The sequence below is a fragment of the Ovis canadensis genome, chromosome 9, assembly GCF_042477335.2.
Source record: "Ovis canadensis isolate MfBH-ARS-UI-01 breed Bighorn chromosome 9, ARS-UI_OviCan_v2, whole genome shotgun sequence".
Classification (NCBI taxonomy): domain Eukaryota; kingdom Metazoa; phylum Chordata; class Mammalia; order Artiodactyla; family Bovidae; genus Ovis; species Ovis canadensis.
In genome coordinates, this window is record NC_091253.1 from 60,193,377 (window position 1) to 60,213,763 (window position 20,387).

Below are 20,387 nucleotides of genomic sequence, written 5' to 3' on the forward strand. Positions count from 1 at the left end.
ATGGGCTGGGAGAAAATATTTGCAAACAATGAGATTGTCAGGGGCTTAACATCCCCTCACAAGAAAGCAATGAGACTGACAGGGGTTTAACCTCCTCCTGCAAAAAAAGCAATCAAATGATAGGCAAAGACCTAAATAAACATTTCTCCAAAGAACACACAGATGAAAAGGAACATGAAAAGATGCTCCAAATCATCAATTATTAGAAAAAAGGAAATCAAAATTATGATGAGATGTCACCTCATACAAGTCAGAAGGGCCATCATCAAAAAGTTTACAAATAAGAAATGCTGGGTGTGGAGAAAAGGGAATTCTCTTAAACTATTTGTGGGACTGTAAATCGGTACAGCCACTAAGGAAATAGTATGAAGTTTAGTTTCCTTAAAAAAATGAAAAAAAAAAGAACTACCATATGATTCAGCAAGCTCGCTCCTAGGCAAGTAGCTGGAAAAGATTAAAACTCTTAACTCAGAAAAGATAAATGCACACCAATGTTCATAGCAGCACTATTTACAACATTCAAAACATGGAAGTAACCTTGAAGCCCATCAACAGACCAAGGAATAAAGATGATGTGGTACATCATCCATACACACCTCCTACACTGCTGGTGGGAGGATACTATAGGATCCAGCAATCCCACTCTGGGGAATATACCTGGACAAAACCTTTATTCAAAACAATACATGAACCACTATGTTCACAGCAGCACTGTTCTCAATAGCCAAAACATGGAAACAACCTGAATGTCCATCGGCAGCTAAATGGATACAGATGTGGTCCATATATGCAACGGAATACTACTCAGGCATAAATAAAAACAAGATAGTGTCATCTGCAGTAGCATGGATACAACTAGAGATTATCACAGGCTTCCCTAGTGACTCAGATGGTAAAGAATCAGGCCCCAGTGCAGGAGACCCAGGTTCGATACCTGGGTTGGGACAATCCCCTGGAGAAGGGAATGGCAACCCACTCCAGTATTCTTGCCTGGAGAACTCCATGGACAGAGGAGCCTGACAGACCACAGTTCATGGAATCACAAACAGTCAGATGAGTGACTGAGTGACTAACACTTTTACTTTCATACTAAGTGAAGTCAGAAAAAGAAAGACAGATACCATATGGTATCACTTATATGTGGCATTTAAAATATGGCACAAATGAACTTATCTATGAAACAGAAACAGACTCATAGATAAAGAGAACAGACATGGTGGGGGAGGGAGAGATGGACTGGGAATCTGGGGTTGGCAGATGCAAACTATTACATTCAGAATGGATAAGCAACAGGGTCCTAAAGTACAGTACAAGGAACTATACTCAATATCTGTGATAAATCATATGGAAAATAATATAAAAAAAGAATATATATATGTGTGTGTAACTGATTCACTATGCTGTACAGCAGAGATTGGCACAATATTGTAAATCAACTATACTTCAATCAAAAAAAATAAAAAAATAAAGATGTGGTACATGTATGCAATGGAATATTATTCAGCCACAAAAAAGAATGAAATATTGCCATTTGTAGCAATATGGATGGACCCAAAGACCTAAAGATTATCATACTAAGTGAAGTCAGAAAAAGACAAATATATGAAGGGGAAATTAGCTTTAATGGATATATTAAGACAGGATATATACCAATACAGCCTCTCTCAAGGGTTTTCAAAGGCAATTATGACTATATAAAATTTTCGCTTTACATGATGACTATGGAGTTAACTCAAGGGGTGCCACTTCACTAAGCTACATTGAGAGACCACAATAGTTCTAAGCTGACCTTTCAGTATCTCTGTTCCTTCCTTAGGAGAGCAGAGAGGTCAAAGGATAGCATATTAGGTCAAAGAACATGATTCTCGTATTTTTTAAGGTCTTAATACATGCTACCAAACTGTCTTCCATAAAACATAATGGGCTTACTTCATCTTCCTTACTCATATCACCCATTTCATATGATCCCACTTAAATATTTTTTTTTTCTTTTTGGCCACGTTGCGCAGCTTATGGGATCTTAAGTTCCCAGTCCAGGGACTGAAACTGGACCCTAGCAGTTGAGAGTTGTCAAGTCTTAACCACCAGACTGCCAAGGAATTCCCTGCATAGTTTTTTCAAACTAGGTTAGAAGTTATATCAAAACATTGCTCTTTCACTCATCTCTGATTCCTCTATCTTTTGTTTCAGCTTCTGCCCTGCCCTGATTAAAGAAACTAAAGAACTCAACAGAAAAAAGTATATTATTTTAAAATTTAGTGTTTATTTCCTGTTAATTACATGCATATCTTTTAACCAGGTTAATATTTGGTTTGCAATTCATTTCATTCAAAAGATCCTTTCTTAATATTCCTGTTCTTAAAGCTTGACTCCTGTCTTAATTACTGACAAAATGCCATGGTCAAAGGTAACCAAAAATTGTTTCTTCTGAAAATAAGTATGTCCCTGTTATGTAAGTTTTGGTCACTCCTGCTCTCTGGTCTCTGTATCACTAAATATTTGAATTGTTCAATTTGTTCTACAAGTTGGTCTACAGGAAATTTTTATCTTGTTGGCTTATACCCCTTTTCATTTTAGGATTTTTTCCTTTCTTTTTTAAGGACAAAGTCAATTACTTAAAAATCTCCCATTTTACTACATTTACCTTTTTCCAGTGGAACTGTTAAATCAAAGGAGTGGTAAGGACAGACCAGTCAGTTGTGAAATCTTAGGATGATACTCTCAAAAACATTTCAAACTAATTCAAATGCTCATTTTTAAGAGGGGGAATGCTCTCTTTTTAAAAAATGCTCATTTTAAGGGAACCCATATCTCTCTACTATTCTTGGCACATATCTGGGAAGAAAACTCCTGCTCCACTCTCAAGGAAGGAGCTGAATCAGAGGATACTTCTGTGTCCTCCTTCTACCCTTCACATTTTCATCCTCATGCAAGTCTCTAATCTATCATCTGAGAATACTGAGGGTGTGACATTCACTTAGCTAATGCTGCTATAAAGAAAGCAACCACGCTGTATGTTCAGGGGACAAGCAGAGAGGTGCGCCTCTTGATGGTTTATTCACTTCAGTTCAGTTCAGTTGCTCAGTCCTGTCTGACTCCTTGCGACCCCATGAACCACAGCACGCCAGGCCTCCCTGTCCATCACCAACTCCCGGAGTCCACCCAAACCCATGGCCATCGAGTTGGTGATGCCATCCAACCATTTCATTCTCTGTCATCCCCTTCTCCTCCTGCCCTCAATCTTTCCCAGCACCAGGGTCTTTTCAAATGAGTCAGCTCTTTGCATCAGGTGGCCAAAGTTCACTTCAGAGCCTCAAATGTTTTTGAAAAATCTGATAAATAACCTCATACCAAACTACTCTATCACAGGTGAAGAACACTCCCTAGCAAAGTCAGGCCAAAGTTTCTAACATGCTACCTCATCAGCAGGAAACTTTTATAAAATAAAACTGTGTATTTAAATGCACAGAATAAGATATGTTTACTGTATTTACTTCTCAGTGGGAGAGAATCAGATAAAATATGAAAATAATTCTGACATATAGAAAATAATTCTGTATTTTTAAAATGAGTATATATTCATACTTACATTGATAACAAAAGAAAAACAAGTACTTTAAAACTTAAAATACTTACTGTGTAATTGAATTTTGAACACTTTTTTCATTTAAAGTCATTCCAGGAGGTGGGTCATTCTGCAAAGCCAACAGTTCTTTCTGTAGTCGTTTCTAAAAAAAAAAAAACAACAGTATCATTAGTAACTGTACTTTTTTTTCTTACAATATAATATCCTTGTAGTCATACAGTCTGAATCCTTGATTAAATTTTTCCCAAATGCTTGTGGCTTTTCCTTTATAAACCCCTTATAGCTATATATTTTACATGCCTGATTCTCAAATTTTTTACTGCCTTCCTATAATTCACAATTATTAAAGTATTTTTAAATATACTTGTAACCACTGATGTTATAAGATAGTTACCAAGTTATAAGGTTATAAATGCTTAAAAGTTTAAGCAGGGCTTCCTTTACTGGTTTTCAATGATAACAGTCATAGTTTTCCATAACTCTTAAAGAATGCATCATTTCAGACAAATAGATTTTCCAGAAGAACTACAGAAAACGTCTTTTGAAAAAGTTTAAAATAATTTAAATTTACAGCTCCTATTTGTTTTCTTAAGACAGTATCATCCACATATAATTTAATCTTTCAACATCAGAATATAACATATCACAGCCTGAGATTACATAAAGTTATTTTTTTCACACACTAGATGCCCTGAAATGGCTATGTATTTGCATTCTTTTTTGTATAGCTTTCATTGTTCAATTCTTCCCTTATTATCATCACTCAACATTCTTTTTCATGACACAACAAAGCAAAATAAAAACCACAACAGTCCATAATTTATGGGTTTAAAAGCAAAATAACCAATGTTATTAGAAGTGCATGCAACATTATAAAGATTCCTAATGAATATTTTTTTTTTTATTAAAGTACACAAACAGGACTTCCTTGGTGGTCCAGTGGTTAAGAATCAGCCTGCCAATGCAGGGAACATGGGTTTGACCCCTGACCCAGGGAGATCCCACAAGAGCCCATGCCCACAAGACAATCCACCAAAGTCAGAAGCCTGCGCACCACGAGAGAAAGCCTGAGCCCAGCAATGAAGACCCAGCACAGCCACCAATTAATTACAAGTTTGTTTAAAAATAAATAAAATTGTACATAGTAAGTGTTCAGGAAAGAAAAAAAAGCAAGCACACAAGCATGGATTCCTATTCAGAACTTCAAACAACTCTACTTAAAAGCTAGTTTTTGATTTTTCAAAACAGTGGAATATCACTATCAATACAGCAATGTTTGTAGTTTTCTAGATCTTTACAATTCATAACATCTTTCAATAACCGTACAAACATCTAACACCTCTACAGATTAGAAAACTCCTCCCTTTTTTGTTGAGACTCAATGGCACTTTTAATTGGCAAAAGTGAAAACTTTTCCTCAAATGGTACAATATCAAAATTGCTAGCAACAAGGAAAATAAGATATTAACTGCAATTTCTGACCTGTTGCCTTCCAAAATGCAAAATTACAAACTAAAAATTAGTTTATAAAATTTTTAATTATTGAAAACATAGAAATAAAGCTGCCTAAACAATGTTTTGAATAAAGAAGGAATATATTTGTGAAAAGTGTCTATGCAGAAGAGGGTTTTAAATTTACTTAAGTCAACAGGGGCTACCCTGGTGGCTCAAGACTGTAAAGAATCTGCCTGCAGTGCAGGAGACCTGGGTTCGATCCCTGGGTCAGGAAGATCCCCTGAAGAAGGAAATGGCAACCCACTCCAGTATTCTTGCCTGGGAAATCCCAGGAACAGAGGGGGCCTGGCAGGCTATATATAGTTCATGGGGTTGCAAAGAATCAAACAGGACTGTGTGATTAACGCTTTTCACTTTCAATTAAAGTCAACAAATCCTGTAGGTTCTGTGATTAAGTCAATTTTCAAAAACACTTTTTTTGAAAAAAAAGACTAAAAAAAAAAGTGTTTTTTTTTTTAAAGCAGCAATTCTCAGAGATGTCTGATATACTAACTTGCCTTACGATTCTCTAAGGGGAGGAAGATAACACACAGGTTTCCAAAGTAATGGAATACTCTCAGTGTAGGGCATCTTGGGAAAGTCTTGTTTCAATGACCAGTTTGGGAAACAATGCTGTGGAAATCCTCCAGACCTTGAGAACTTCATATAAGACAGGGAAGACAGCCCTTGTCACTGAATCAGGATACAAAAGAAGGTCAGTTTGCATAACCAGCTACCAAAAGAAACAGAATACAAAGGCAATCTAAGAACTGCATTGGTGTAATCATCCCTAAAAGACAATGGGACCAGTGCTGAAGAAAAGGAAAAGTTTTTCCCACCCCAATACTACTACTTGTATGTCCACAAAGAAAGGGGCCTGCGGTAGCCAAACTCCAAGAGAATCTCCAAGTAACTGCTTCCTGGTAGTCACATCCTCCCACACAGTACCAGAGTTGGTCAGTGTAACCAATACGGCAGAAAAGGAAGGTATGTCACTCCCAAGATTAGGTTATAAAAGATTGTGAGTTATGTCTTGGTTGTTCTCTTTAGAATCACTTTCCATACTGTGAACAACCCAATTCAGAGGTCAGCAGGGTAAGGTTAGGGCCTCCTGCCAATAACCACATGTCATGTGGAAGAATCTCCAATCTGGAATCTCCAGTTCCAGCCAAGATTTCAGACAGCTGCCGCTGGGGCCAATATTTTGCCCACAAACTCAAATGAGAACCATCCAACTCTTTGGAATTACAAGGGATTTTAAGTGTTTGTTCTTTCAAACACTGCATGTTTTTTCAAACATTTCAAGACATTCGCTGGAGCATGTTTTTTTACCAGAGGGGGTGGAGTCACTACATTAAAAGACAAGCCATGCCAGTCCCTTACTGTCTGCTACCAGGCAATAAACTACCTTGCACATCCTTATCTCTGCAGTAGAAAGACAAGACAGGACTAACAAGGGGTAGAGGTGTTAATGAGTACTTACTAAGCACACAAATAAAAACCAGTGATTCACTCGTGTACTAAAAAAAAAAGGTAGAAGGTCAAACGGTGTATTCGGTAGGCTCATAAAAACAGGGAATTCACTCTTAGGTGTATCCTTCACAGAACAATAATTCATTAGAGAGAGCAGGAAATGTTTCTGAGTAAGCAATTTCCCCAGTGGTGCTCTGGCTCTTCTAAAAAAACTGGTTCTAAGAACCCTGACTATGAGCAAAGAAGCTAAAAAAGGAGGACTTAAAGAGTTCAATGTAAAAATACAGGAAAATTCATACTCCGGGATGTGAAGAACCAGTATAACTGTTTAGAAATCATACCAAGCAACATCTATCAACAGAAAGCTATTATCACATGAGGAAGCATTCACTTCCTAACTTTGAAGACTAAGTGTTAAAAGTAGATGTGAAATACCTGCATTAGGACTGAACTCTAGCAAAAGCAATGATACCACCAGCTCATTAGACCATCAGGGCAACACTGGCTACTTCCCTGCTGCTGCTGCGTCACCTCAGTCGTGTGCGACTCTGTGTGACCCCATAGACGGCAGCCCACCAGGCTCCCCCATCCCGGGGATTCTCCAGGCAAGAACACTGGAGTGGGTTGCCCTTTCCTTCTCCAATGCATGAAAGTGAAAAGTGAAAGTGAAGTCACTCAGTTGTGTCCGACTGTTCACGACCCCATGGACTGCAGCCTACCAGGCTCCCCCGTCCATGGTATTTTCCAGGCGAGAGTACTGGAGTGGGGTGCCATTGCCTTCTCCAGACAGCGGTAAAATAATAGCCTCGAACTGAGGTAATGGGAGATAACTGGAAAATATCTGCAGAAGGTAACTAAAGAAGCAGAACTACCCACAAACCACTGGGAGCTGAGGCGGTTGAAAAACTAACAGTTCCAAAGGTTCACAGCCAAATATCACCCTGTCTGTTCCTGAACTGGAGAGGTACGAGCAAAGTAATTACACATATTACAAGTGTATCATGGTTCTCTGAATCTAAGACACACCATAAATTGTATTATTTTATGTAACACTAAGAAAGGAAAATAGCTACCAGTTAAACAACAACACTCCACTGACATATCTTGATTTCAGATATGCTAAAGTAGGGAGGAATATGTGCATTCAAAATTGTTAATAAAGGTCTGATCTCCCTAACTGTTAAGTATCAGAACTACTTGAAGGGTAAAAATAAATTTTCTGAGTAAATTTAATATGCCTAAAATGATTCTTCTCTCAATATTTAACACCTACCCCATGATGCATGATCTCAGTTGATCTGTAAATATGCACTTTATTCCCAGACTGCATAAAACAGAAGCACATCTGTGCTCCAAGGCAGAAAGACCAGGCAGGCCCACAATCTAAATGTTTGAGAGCATCCCAAATCTAGAATAACCTGAAAATTCTATCTAGCCCTCACGTGTGTTAGCTCAAGTCTAGAAAACTCAGAGAAATTTGAGATCTTCTAAGAGATCCAAATGGTTTATACACCCAGTGTGAAAGATCCTAATATATCTAAATATGGTGATTAAAAAAACATGATTTAACACTTTCAGAACTGGCATAGCTGTCCAGTGGCTCTACAGTCTAGACAGCACCTTCCTTTCTCTCTTTCCTTATGAATACAAATGAATCAAAGTGATATGAATCCATCGTAATTTACTACTTTGGGGGGTAAGAAGACCACTGACCAATTTCGGAGTCAACTATTGTCAACGACAAGACACTGGGAAGCACCACACAATGGAGTGACATTCCCATATGTCATAATACTATGGTTGAGGAACTCCAGACTACTGCAACAGCTGGGATGCGTCACCCTGCACTGAAGATAGAGTGACAGAAGTTAAACTTTCTCCCACTTCAGTGCTGTGAGGAATTATTCTTGAGATTTCCTCTCCCCTAGAACTGGGGCTTACTACCGGGGTCCAGGAAAGTATCTGTGTAACATGAAAAGGCAGCCCAGGAGCTCAACACCCCCTCTTCTCCACTACCACCACTCCAAGAATCACTACAGCAGCTGTTTCACACCAAAGGTCAAGTGTGGGACAGAAAAAGCCCAAAAGAATAAAACAGATACATACATTATTACTTTTGGCCTTATGAGACTTAAAGCCCTTGAAAAGCTCAAGCCACAGTTTTTATACAATAGAGTAAAAGCAACTTAAAGATCACTTTAAAAACTGTAATCAGGACTTCTCTGTTGGTATAGTAGGTAGGAATCCACCTGACAATGTAGGGGACATGGGTTTGACCCCTGGTCCAGGAAGAGTCTACATGCTGCCAGAGCAACTAAGCCCTCAGGCCACAACTACTGAGCCTGTGCTCTGCAACAAGAGAAGCTACAGCCACGAGAAGCTCACACACAGCAACAAAGAGCCCACTTGCCACAACTAGAGAAAGTCCGTGCACAGGAATGAAGATCCAGTACAATCAAAAATAAATATTCTCTTTTAAATGGAAAAAAAAACCCACCGCAATTGCTGTGAGAACTTCCTGGTAGTCCAGTGGTTAGTACTCCATGCTTCTACTGCAGGGGGCACAGGTTGACTCTCTCATCAGGGAACTAAGACCCTGCATGCAGTGTGGCATGGCAAAACACACACACACACACACACACACCCCCCAAAACTGTAATCTCTATATTTTGATCAGCCCTGTTCCATTTTCCCCAACTGATATTATCAATACCCATCCCAGTATAGACCCATAATGTTAAACCAAATTTGAATATGCCATGTGCTTCCCTGGAATGACCAGGGAATGAGATATAATGGATAAAAATGAATACTTTTAAATATCAAAAAATTTTAAATGAAAGTAGTAAAACTCTAAATTTTAATACAGATCCCTGACATTATATGTACTGAAAATAATTTAACCTGTTAATAATGATTATTGTGACAGCCTCAGACAACAGTAAGTTCTACAAGCCCACCTGACCCTTCAGCATATAAAGTAGCTTGAAAGCCCTAGTTCTCACATTTTAAACTGCCATCTGCTCTTTGATTATCAATAACTTGTCATAATACTTAACCTCTAAGCACAGATGTTCTCTTTCTTTCTCTTTTACTTGCTGTTTTCCACTTTGGAGCCAGAACCTCCCTTATCAAGCAAAAGGGTTTATTTATTTTGGTGACTACATCACTTTTTTTTTTTTTTTTTGGTATAACAAATGCCAACTAATCTTCAGTGACGGCATTAGCACTGACTAACATTTGTTGCTTTGTTTGCTCTTAAACCAGACTATACTCCCTTGTTGAAACTAACTGGAGAAATTAGGAACAAGTTTACCAAGTCCTCATAAAAATGAAAAGCACAGCCCAGTAATTAACAGGTCCACAGACCACACTGTGAAGCATGGTCGTAAGCCATGAAGTTTCATCCCAATGAGGCCATCTTTGCCTCTTCGGCTCCTGATCATTTTCATCAATGCTAGTGCTTTATATATTTGTTCAAATTTTTGCTTTTTCAGACAGCTGAAGATGATGGGTATTACTGTATTTTAAAAAAAGCACCACTTATAGTTGTTTGATAGTGAACAACACTGTTCAAGTTGATGAATACCACACTCAATGAAATACTCTGAGCAAACAAACAAAGGACTATTTTAAACAGCATCCTGAGAAGTTCATTCATATATAAAACAGCTCAGCTTCTAAACTAATGGATTTGTGTTAAGTATTATCCAACACTAATACATGTTGAAACAAAGGTATAAAATATTTAAATGATACTCTGACATTATCAATCAAAAAAGAAAAGAATAATCCCTCTTAGATACTAAAAATGACAATATATCAATGGACAAACTGACAAGATCCCTGGCTATGTAAAGCTTAAACTCTAGTGAAGGAAGAGACAGTCAATAAATAGTTAAAAAACAAGTACATGTGTGGTATATTAAAATGTGACGAAAAATGGAGCAAGTTAAGGCGTTGGAGAGTTAGACCTCGCATCTTGTTAAATTTTATTTAAAAGTGACATTTTGAGAAACTAAATGGTAGAAATCCTTATTTAGGGTAGGAAGAAATACAAACTAAAGGGGGGAAACATTAAAAATGTGGAGATATATGACAACGATTGCTAATGCAACTGTACTTAAAATGCTCAACATGTTTTCTCTAATTTAATCTAACAATTAACTAAAGGTAGAAAATAAACAATAGGAGGGTATGATGGAAAAATATTAGAACATCATACACATAAACATGGCACAGCAGTAAAGCATACACTTGCAATGCAGGAGAGGAGGGTTTGATTCCTGGGTTGGGAAGATCTCCTGAAGGAGGAAATGGCAACCCACTCAGGTATTCTTGCTTGGGAAATCCCATGGACAGAGAAGCCTGGTGGGCTATAGGCCATGGGGGTGCAGAAGAGTTGGACACAACTTAGTGACTAAACAACATCATTGTTATCACAATTAATATTACACTATCACTACAAACAAAGCTAGTGGAGGTGATGGAATTCCAGTGGAGCTATTTCAAATCCTGAAAGATGATGCTGTGAAAGTGCTGCACTCAATATGCCAGCAAATTTGGAAAACTCAGCAGTGGCCACAGGACTGGAAAAGGTCAGTTTTCATTCCAATCCCAAAGAAAGGCAATGCCAAAGAATGCTCAAACTACCAAACAATTGCACTCATCTCACACGCTAGTAAAGTAATGCTCAAAATTCTCCAAGCCAGGCTTCAGCAATACGTGAACCGTGAACTCCCTGATGTTCAAGCTGGTTTTAGAAAAGGCAGAGGAACCAGAGATCAAATTGCCAACATCTGCTGGATCATGGAAAAAACAACAGAGTTCCAGAAAAACATCTATTTCTGCTTTATTGACTATGCCAAAGCCTTTGACTGTGTGGATCACAATCAACTGTGGAAAATTCTGAAAGAGATGGGAATACCAGACCACCTAACCTGCCTCTTGAGAAATTTGCATGCAGGTCAGGAAGCAACAGTTAGAACTGGACATGGAACAGACTGGTTCTAAATAGGAAAAGGAGTACGTCAAGGCTGTATACTGGCACCCTGCTTATTTAACTTATATTCAGAGTACATCATGAGAAACGCTGGACTGGAAGAAACACAAGCTGGAATCAAGATTGCAGGGAGGAATATCAATCACCTCAGATATGCAGATGACACCACCCTTATGGCAGAAAGTGAAGAGGAACTAAAAAGCCTCTTGATGAAAGTAAAAGAGGAAACGGAAAAAGTTGGCTTAAAGCTCAACATTCATAAAACGAAGATCATGGCATCCGGTCCCATCACTTCATGGGAAATAGATGGGGAAACAGTGGAAACAGTGTCAGACTTTATTTTGGGGGGCTCCAAAATCACTGCAGATGGTGACTGCAGCCATGAAATTAAAAGACGTTTACTCCTTGGAAGAAAAGTTATGAGCAACCTAGATAGTATATTCAAAAGCAGAGACATTACTTTGCCAACTAAGGTCCGTCTAGTCAGGCTATGGTTTTCCCAGTAGTCATGTATGGATGTGAGAGTTGGATTGTGAAGAAGGCTGAGCGCCGAGGAATTGATGCTTTTGAACTGCGGTGTTGGAGAAGACTCTTGAGAGTCCCTTGGACTGCAAGGAGATCCAACCAGTCCATTCTAAAGGAGATCAGCCCTGGGATTTCTTCGGAAGGAATGATGCTAAAGCTGAAACCCAGTACACTGGCCACCTCATGAGAAGAGTTGACTCACTGGAAAAGACTCTGATGCTGGGAGGGATTGGGGGCAGGAGGAGAAGGGGATGACAGAGGATGAGATGGCTGGATGGTATCACTGACTTGATGGACGCGAGTCTGAGAGAACTCCAGGAGTTGGTGATGGACAGGGAGGCCTGGCGTGCTGCGATTCATGGGGTCGCAAAGAGTCGGACACAACTGAGCGACGAACTGAACACTAATAAATTACTACTTCCCCCAACAAGATTAAACAATGACAACATTTTTCTTTTATCAAATGAAAAAGGGTGAGATGACACAGCACTGAAATGATTTTACCTTGTTTAAAAATTAGGTAGAATTTGATTCGGGCAAATTAAGAAAATACTTCCTTTCCTTAGTATACTTCTACAGCTCTTAATTCTAACATTTATTTATTGAAACTTTCCCCCTTTTAGGAAATGGGTAGCCTTCAACAAATCAAGGTGTTCACTCTTATTTTAAAGTTAATCTTTTGGGGAATTCTCTGTCAGTCCAGTGGTTAGGGCTGCCAAGGGCCTGAGTTTGACCCCTGGTTGGGGAACTGGGATCCCACATGTCACCAAACAACTAAGCTCACACTGCAACTACTGAGCACGAGGGCCACAACTAGAGAGTCTGCACATTGCAGTGAAAGATTCTGCATGACACAATGAAAGATCCCTTGTGCAGCTACCAAGACCTGATGCAGCCAGATAAATAAATAAAAAGACTAAACAGAATTTTATTTCTAGCACAATGCAGATACTCTAAATACCTCCACAGAAAACAAAAATCAAACGAACGCAGGAACTTTGAAATATTCAAACGATCAGGGCTGGATTTCATTTTGGAGTTCTCTACCAAACCCAGGGGTTCAAGACCAAGAAGTATGGATTCTCTCAGAAGACCTGCATAAAACTATGATCTCTGAAACCAATGGTGAGTAAGATAAAGGGCACAGAAGGAGATAAGAATGAAATCGGCCTGTTCAGAACTTAGTAATGGCTAGAGGAAGAAAAAAATGTCTCCCATGAAATGTCTGAATCTCAAGCAGTTACCTACATGGCTCTGTCTGAATTCCCACAGAGAACCTAAGGCAAGAATTTAATCAAGTGGTCAAGGAAGTAACGCCCCAGGCAACAGGCAGAAACAAACAAAATATCCTGGGGAATATAAATTCTATCCACTGAGGCAACAATTCTTTTTTCAGAATCTAGAAACTTAAAAAAGTAATAAGACCAAATGAGAAGTTATTCAGGAGGAATAGCATAAAATACCTGATGCAATAAAGATTTTTCTAGCTGGAAAAGCATCTAGATCCCCAATTAATTTACTTTATGTTCTTGTAGCATTTGTATAACTGTAAACAACTCTAAGGCAGAGATTACTATTTAACTTTGTAATCCTAGCACTCAAAACTGTATTCAGTCACTCATATTCGATTCTTTGCAACCCCACGGACTGCAGTCCGCCTGGCTCCTCTATCCATGGAATTTTTCATGCAAGAATATTGGAATGGGTTGCCATTTCCTCCTCCAGGGGATCTTCTGAACACAGGAACTGAACCTGCATCTCCTGCATTGGCAGGTGGATTCTTTACCACTGTGCCACAGAACTGTGCCTGACATATAATGCTTTCCCTCAGTAAATGCTTTTGTTTTTTTTTATTAATAAGGATGCTGACTGCTTCACTTGTATGCAAAATCCAGAAACAATATAGTTGCCTATCAATAATTATACAAATTGTGGCATACAGAAGTAAGACTACACAAACATTAAGCTTCCCAGGTGGCTCAGTGGTAAGGAATCCATCTGCCAATGCAGGAGACTTAAGAGATGTGGGTTTGACCCTTGAGTCTGGAAGATCCCCTGGAGTAGGAAATGTCAACCGGCTCCAGTATTGTTGCCTGGAAAATTCCATGGACAGAGGAGCCTGACAGGCTACAATTCATGGGGTTGTAAAGAGTCAGACACAACTCAGTACACATAAGCACACACACAATCATTAAGAATGATGTGGGACTTGCCTAGTGGTCCAGTGGTTAAGAATCCACCTGCCAGTGTAGGGGATACAGGTTTGATCCCTGATCTGGGAAGATCCCACAAGCCGTGGGTCAACTAAGCTCCAACCACTGAGCCCCCACTCCAGAGCCTGTGCTCTGCGATAAGAGAAGCCAACACAATGGGAAGCCTGAGCACTGCAGCGAAGAGTAATCCCCAAGCTCTGCAAACAGAGGAAGCCTGCATACAGCAAAGAAGATCCAGCACAGCCAGAAATTAGATGAACAAATCATTTTTTAAAAAGCTATGTCTTTAAAAGAAAAAGAATGATGTGGATTTCTGTGTACTAACACCAACAGAAGAATCCCAAAACATACCAAAATGGAAAAAAGCAAGCCTCAAAAATACTTGTAATTTCTTTATATTAAAACAAAAGCAAGAGTTATACAATCATATAAATGCATATGGAAAAGACTAGAAGCAAGCACATCCAACCATTTTATAGTAGTTCCCTCCTAGCAGTATAGAGAAGTGGATACTCATGTTTGCACTATATACTTTTATATATATATTTATATACATATATACTTATATATGCCATCACTTCATGGCAAATAGATAGGGGAAAAACAGAAACGGTGACAGATTTTATTTTCACGGGCTCCAAATCACTGCAGATGGTGACTGCAGCCACGAAATTTAAAAAGACACTTGTTCCTTGGAAGAAAAGCCATGACAAACCTAGAGAGCATATTAAAAAGCAAAGACATCACTTTGCCAACAAAGGTCCGTATAGTCAAAGCTATGGTTTTTCCAGCAGTCACGCACAGATGTGACAGCCGGACCACAAAGAAGGCTGAGAATAGAAGCACTGATGTTTTCAAATTGTGGCGTTAGAGAAGACTCTCGAGAATCCCTTGGACAACACGAAGATCAAACCAGTCAATCCTAAAGGAAATCAACCCTGAATATTCACTGAACGATGGATGCTGAAGCTCCAATACTGTGGACACCTGATGTGATATGCCAACTCACTGGAAAAGACCCTGATGCTGGGAAAGACTGAAGGCAAAAGAAGAAGGGGGGCAGCAGAGGATGAGATGGTTGGATGGTATCACTGACTCAATGGACATGAGTTTAAGCCAACTCCAGGAGATAGTGAAGGACAGAGAAGCTTGGAGTACTGTAGTTCATGGGTCACAAAGCTGGACACGACTTAGCAAAAGAACAACAAACAAGAACAACATTAAAAAATGAGTAAGTTATTTAGTTAAAAGATAAAAGTTAAATGGATGGTGAAAATATATAGTTTCTGTGATTTTTAAAAGACATAACTGAAACGTAAGGACAAAGAAAGGTTAAAATCAAAGGACAGAAAAAGACACCAGATCAAAAGAAAAGTTGATATAGCTGCACAAGCATCAAGTAAAATTGACTTTTTAGACCAATTGACTTTTTTAGACTCTGTTAGACCAAAAATACTAACAGAGATTTGAAAAAAACAAACTACATAATGATGAAAGGTTCAGGTCATCAAAAGTATAAATATATCCAACTTAGCTTCAAAGACAGACCAAGGAAAATTAACAAATCTACCTTCATAGCAAGAGATTTTATTAACATCTCTCCAAGTAATAGAGACAAAAAAGCCTGTAAACTATTTTTGCCAGACTCCCCTGTCTTCCACTCTGCCAACAGAAGTTACTGAGGGGGAAAAAGAAACACAAGACAAAAGTAGAAGAAAAATGCCATTTCCCCTCCCATTCTTTCCTGTTTCTGATACACCCAAGTGAATGAGTCTCCTCCTACTGAAGTCAAGACCAGGCAGCTGTAGAACCAGGACTGTGCATGGTTCTATGAAGTAGCAGGAACTCATACCAGTATCTCCAGCAGCTTAGCACAAGTACAAGCTCTTTAGTTCCACCCATAGGTAGTAACAACTCCTAGCTTTTTAGACAATAATCTCCTTCTCCCTCTCGAACTCTTATAACTGAAAACAGTGTGGCAGATGTACTGGAGAAGTTTAAGACAGAATGAAGGCCAGGAGGCCAAACTGAAAACTGATCTAAGAATAAGAGGTTGAGACATTACTAGTGAACAACCAAGATACAGAACAGACAGGACTGAGTGCTAAATGATCAAGAGAAGTGAGAAAGAGAAAAAAAAAAGACTCCAGGTTAGCTTGAATGATGGTGGAAATATTAATTTGAAACATACACAGCAGGAGGAACAGGTAGAGGAAGCTAGTCTACGTGGGATGGAAGCAGATGAGATTAAGATCAGTTTTGGACATGTAGATTCAAGCTTCTTGAGAACATTCAGAATGATAGACAAAAATAACTGAATCAAACAGAGCTGAAGTCTGGCTGCTCCTTTTAAATGAACTCTTTAGGCTAGGTATCCTCTCTACCATGAGCCCAATGGATCCATGATATATACTTTAAAACAGCTTGGCTCCAGGAGGCAATGAGTTTACAATGATAAAATTATATCCAAATTTCTCAAGCTAGTTCAGAAGTTATCTGTCTGGTGTTCCGGAAATTAACACTCTAAATAAAATATTTAAGCTACCCAGAAACCTTGACTCTGGATGAAATAAAATACAGTTGAGAGTCTACTGTCCTGCCCTTCTGATCACTCCATTTCAAGCTCTAGGTGAAAAACAGTAATTAGCATTAAGTCTGATAGAGTAAAGGTCTCATTTTAGGTAACCTTTTTTGACAGGAGAGGAATATTTAAATCCCTCCCCCCCGTAAATGTATAATTCAAAATTTTTTACCTTTCAGATTTGGCTATGCTGGGCTACATTTAGAGATTCTGATAACTATTAATAAAGCTGCTGAGGCAAATAAAATATCATAAAGCATAAGACAACTATGTAGTGGGAAATGTAGATTATACAAGATTTGGTACACACCAACTCTTTTTTTCCCCCTTTAAATTTATTTATTTATTTTTGGTGGGTTCTTCTCTAGTTGTAGGGAGCAGGGGCTACTCTTTGTTTCAATGTGCAGACTTCTCACTGGGTGGCTTCTCTTGTTGCAGAACATGGGCTCCAGGGCACACGGGCTTCAGTAGTTGGGGTACCCGGGCTCTAGAGCACAGGCTAAGTAATTGTGCCCACGGGCTCAGTTGTTCCACAACATGTGTGATCTTTCCAGACCAGGGATCAAATCTGTGTCTCCTGCATTGGCAGGCAGATTCTTTACCACTGAGCCATGAGAGAAGCCCTCAAGTCTTAAATAAATATGCTGAGTGGAAAGTCTGGTTTGACCTACAAACCAAACTGTAGATCTATCACAAGAGGCAAGAATTAGGATTTAGGGTAATAGTACTGGTTACTTATTTGTTAAAAATGTAAGCAAAAGTCAAGCCTCAAGAGTAAAAGTGCATGGTCCAGTAGTTAGGACTCCATACTTTCAATGCTGGGTACCAGGGTTCAATCCCTGGTCAAGGAACTAAGATCCTAGAAGCCACAAGGTGCATCCCAGGAGGGGGAAGAAAACGTTTAAGTGCTAAAAGGAGTATGTTCAGCTGGAACACTTAACGTCTTCTTTCCAGGAGAGTATAGTACGTGTGACTTTGGATAAGTAATATTCTGTCTTAATTTCTACATAATTAAATATCTACCTCATGCTCAGTAGCATCCAACTCTGCAACCCCATGGACTGTAGCCCACCAGGCTTCTCTGTTCATGGAATTTCCCAGGCAAGAATACCAGAGAGGGTTGCCATTTCCTTCTCCAAGGGATCTTCCCAACCCAGGGATCAAACGCAGGTGGATTCTTTAGCACTGAGCCACCTGAGAAGCTGGACTGTGACTAACAGAATGAGATGGGTCAGCAAATATACCAATATTTTGAAAAGTTTAAATAAACACACTAAGGCAGTTTTAAAATTTACAGATAACAACTAAAGCAAAGATATGAAATAAAAATATCCTAAAATTAGGATATTAGAAAGAACTTTATTAGAAAACACATGAAAATGTGTATCAACTTCGTTCATTTGGGGGAATTTTTTTTTTTCTTTTAACCCAGTCCCTTGGCAATGAAAGCTCTGAGTCTTAAGCATTGGACTGCCAGGGAATTCCCTAGAGTGATATTTTAAATAACAAACTTCAGCTTTTCTTTCAACTAAAAAGGAAGATTCTCTCCCCTTCTCGAATCCTTCCACCTCTCTCTGGACCTCATGCCTTACCAACTCATCCAGGATATTGTTCTCAGAGTCAATAAGGTGGTTTCTAGTAACTTCACTCTTTCCCAGTCCATAACCCCTTCCTTCAGTCATCAACTGGGTCTCTCCTCGCTTTAAAACAGCCATGATTTATTTTCTGTCAATTTCTCCCTTTTCTTTCATTGTAAAACTCCATGAAAGAAGTGGGTGAGCCAACATCCACTGCCTCTACTTCCCCTCTAATACATACCCTTAAAGCTTCAATCCCTGCAAGCTTCTGAGAGTTCAAGCCACTTGCTGATTAAATCTACTGGAGGTCTTCATTCACAGATTTATCAATCACAATCTTTCATGTGAAGAGCTTTCTCTCTTTGATTCTATGATGCCAAACTTGGTTCTCTTCCTATTTCTGCTATGGTTCTCACGTTTTACTTGCTGGGCCTTCTTTTTGTAGGTACTCACAGAGCAAAAATTTCTGGTACTTTTGGTGCCACAACTTTCAACTCACTATCATCAGTATTTTGAAAGCTAGAAAACACAGATTCTATGACTTAGGAACACCATTCTTGAAACTTTACCCTAAAGAATAACACAAAGCTGGGGGTGCAAGGGAGAGGAAGCAGCACACGTGCAGTTTGTAATGGTGAAAGTGTGGACACAGGAATATGGCTACTTAGAGCGCAACATACTGTTAGAACAAATACTGATGCTCAACTCTCTATACCAAAGGACACCTTCCACAGCTTTTATCTTTTAAGGTTTCTGACTTCAAAAAGATTTTGTAAGATTCTTTGTAAGCTGTAAGACAAGATGGATCTTAGTTACATGGATATATCCTTCTTGCAGATTTAGTCTCAAAGGAGCACACATCTGGTTATTTACAATTTACTGAGTATGACTCAGTTATAATACTGACTAATGTTACAATACTCTTCTGACAAATACACATTTTTAAAGATGTACTGTACTCCTCCTCCAAGTTTACTGTTCTAGGTTTAACATTTTTCAATGAACATAAAATCCGGTTTTGCAGTGGAATCCATCTTAGATAAATAAAAGATACTACAGATAATTTGAGAACATTTATTCTGTCAAGCAGAGTTATCTGAAAGTACAAATAACAAATTTAAGTTAGGGAGACCATTTCTCAAATTGCAAGTATACCCTAAGTATCATATCTAGGGAAGTTACCTAAGTTCTGGGTCCATTTCTTCATTTAAAAAAAGGATTATCTTTGAGTTCTTTTAAATCAAAAATTCCAGAACACAGGTTACTCTATTTCAATTTTCACAAGTTAAAGCTTCCTCCATTCAGTCCAATTCAATCATATATACCTATAATTATTTTTCTGTAGTTTTACAAGTGATGTAAATATTCTCATTATGGTTTTAAGCACTTCTCAGTACTATAAATCCTGTGTGATACATAATATCCTCATCTAATGTGAGCAGTGTTGTTTATATACATTCATATCCCTACATATATCCTTTTACTCCAAACAAACTCAGAAGTCAACAACTTACAATACAAGGCCATTACAATTTATTTTTTTATAAAACCAACAACCAGGTTTTTTTTTTTTCAGAATAACACAAAACTCTAATTTCTTGAAAAAATAAACTTAAAGAGAACATAAAATGTGTTTATACCAAGATTCACTCTAATAAGGAATGCAGAAATATGAAAGCATCAATTCAGTTCAGTCGCTCAGTCGTGTCCGACTTTTTGCAACCCCATGAATCGCAGCACACCAGGCCTCCCTGTACATCACCAACTCAGGGAGTTCACTCAGACTCACGTCCATCGAGTCAGTGACCCCATCCAGCCATCTCATCCTTGGTCGTCCCCTTCTCCTCCTGCCCCCAATCCCTCCCCAGCATCAGAGTCTTTTCCAATGAGTCAACTCTTTGCATGAGGTGGCCAAAGTACTGGACTTTCAGCTTTA

General features: G+C 38.8%; 1 protein-coding gene across 1 annotated transcript in view; it reads right to left on the minus strand.

Moving 5' to 3' along the window:
• Window positions 1-20,387, minus strand: part of UBE2W (ubiquitin conjugating enzyme E2 W) — a 66,887-nt gene that overhangs the window by 30,993 nt on the left and 15,507 nt on the right. Inside the window, exon 2 of the mRNA XM_069600313.1 lies at window positions 3,637-3,728. Coding sequence (XP_069456414.1) covers window positions 3,637-3,728 — 92 coding nt within the window. The remainder of the gene's footprint in view (window positions 1-3,636; window positions 3,729-20,387) is intronic.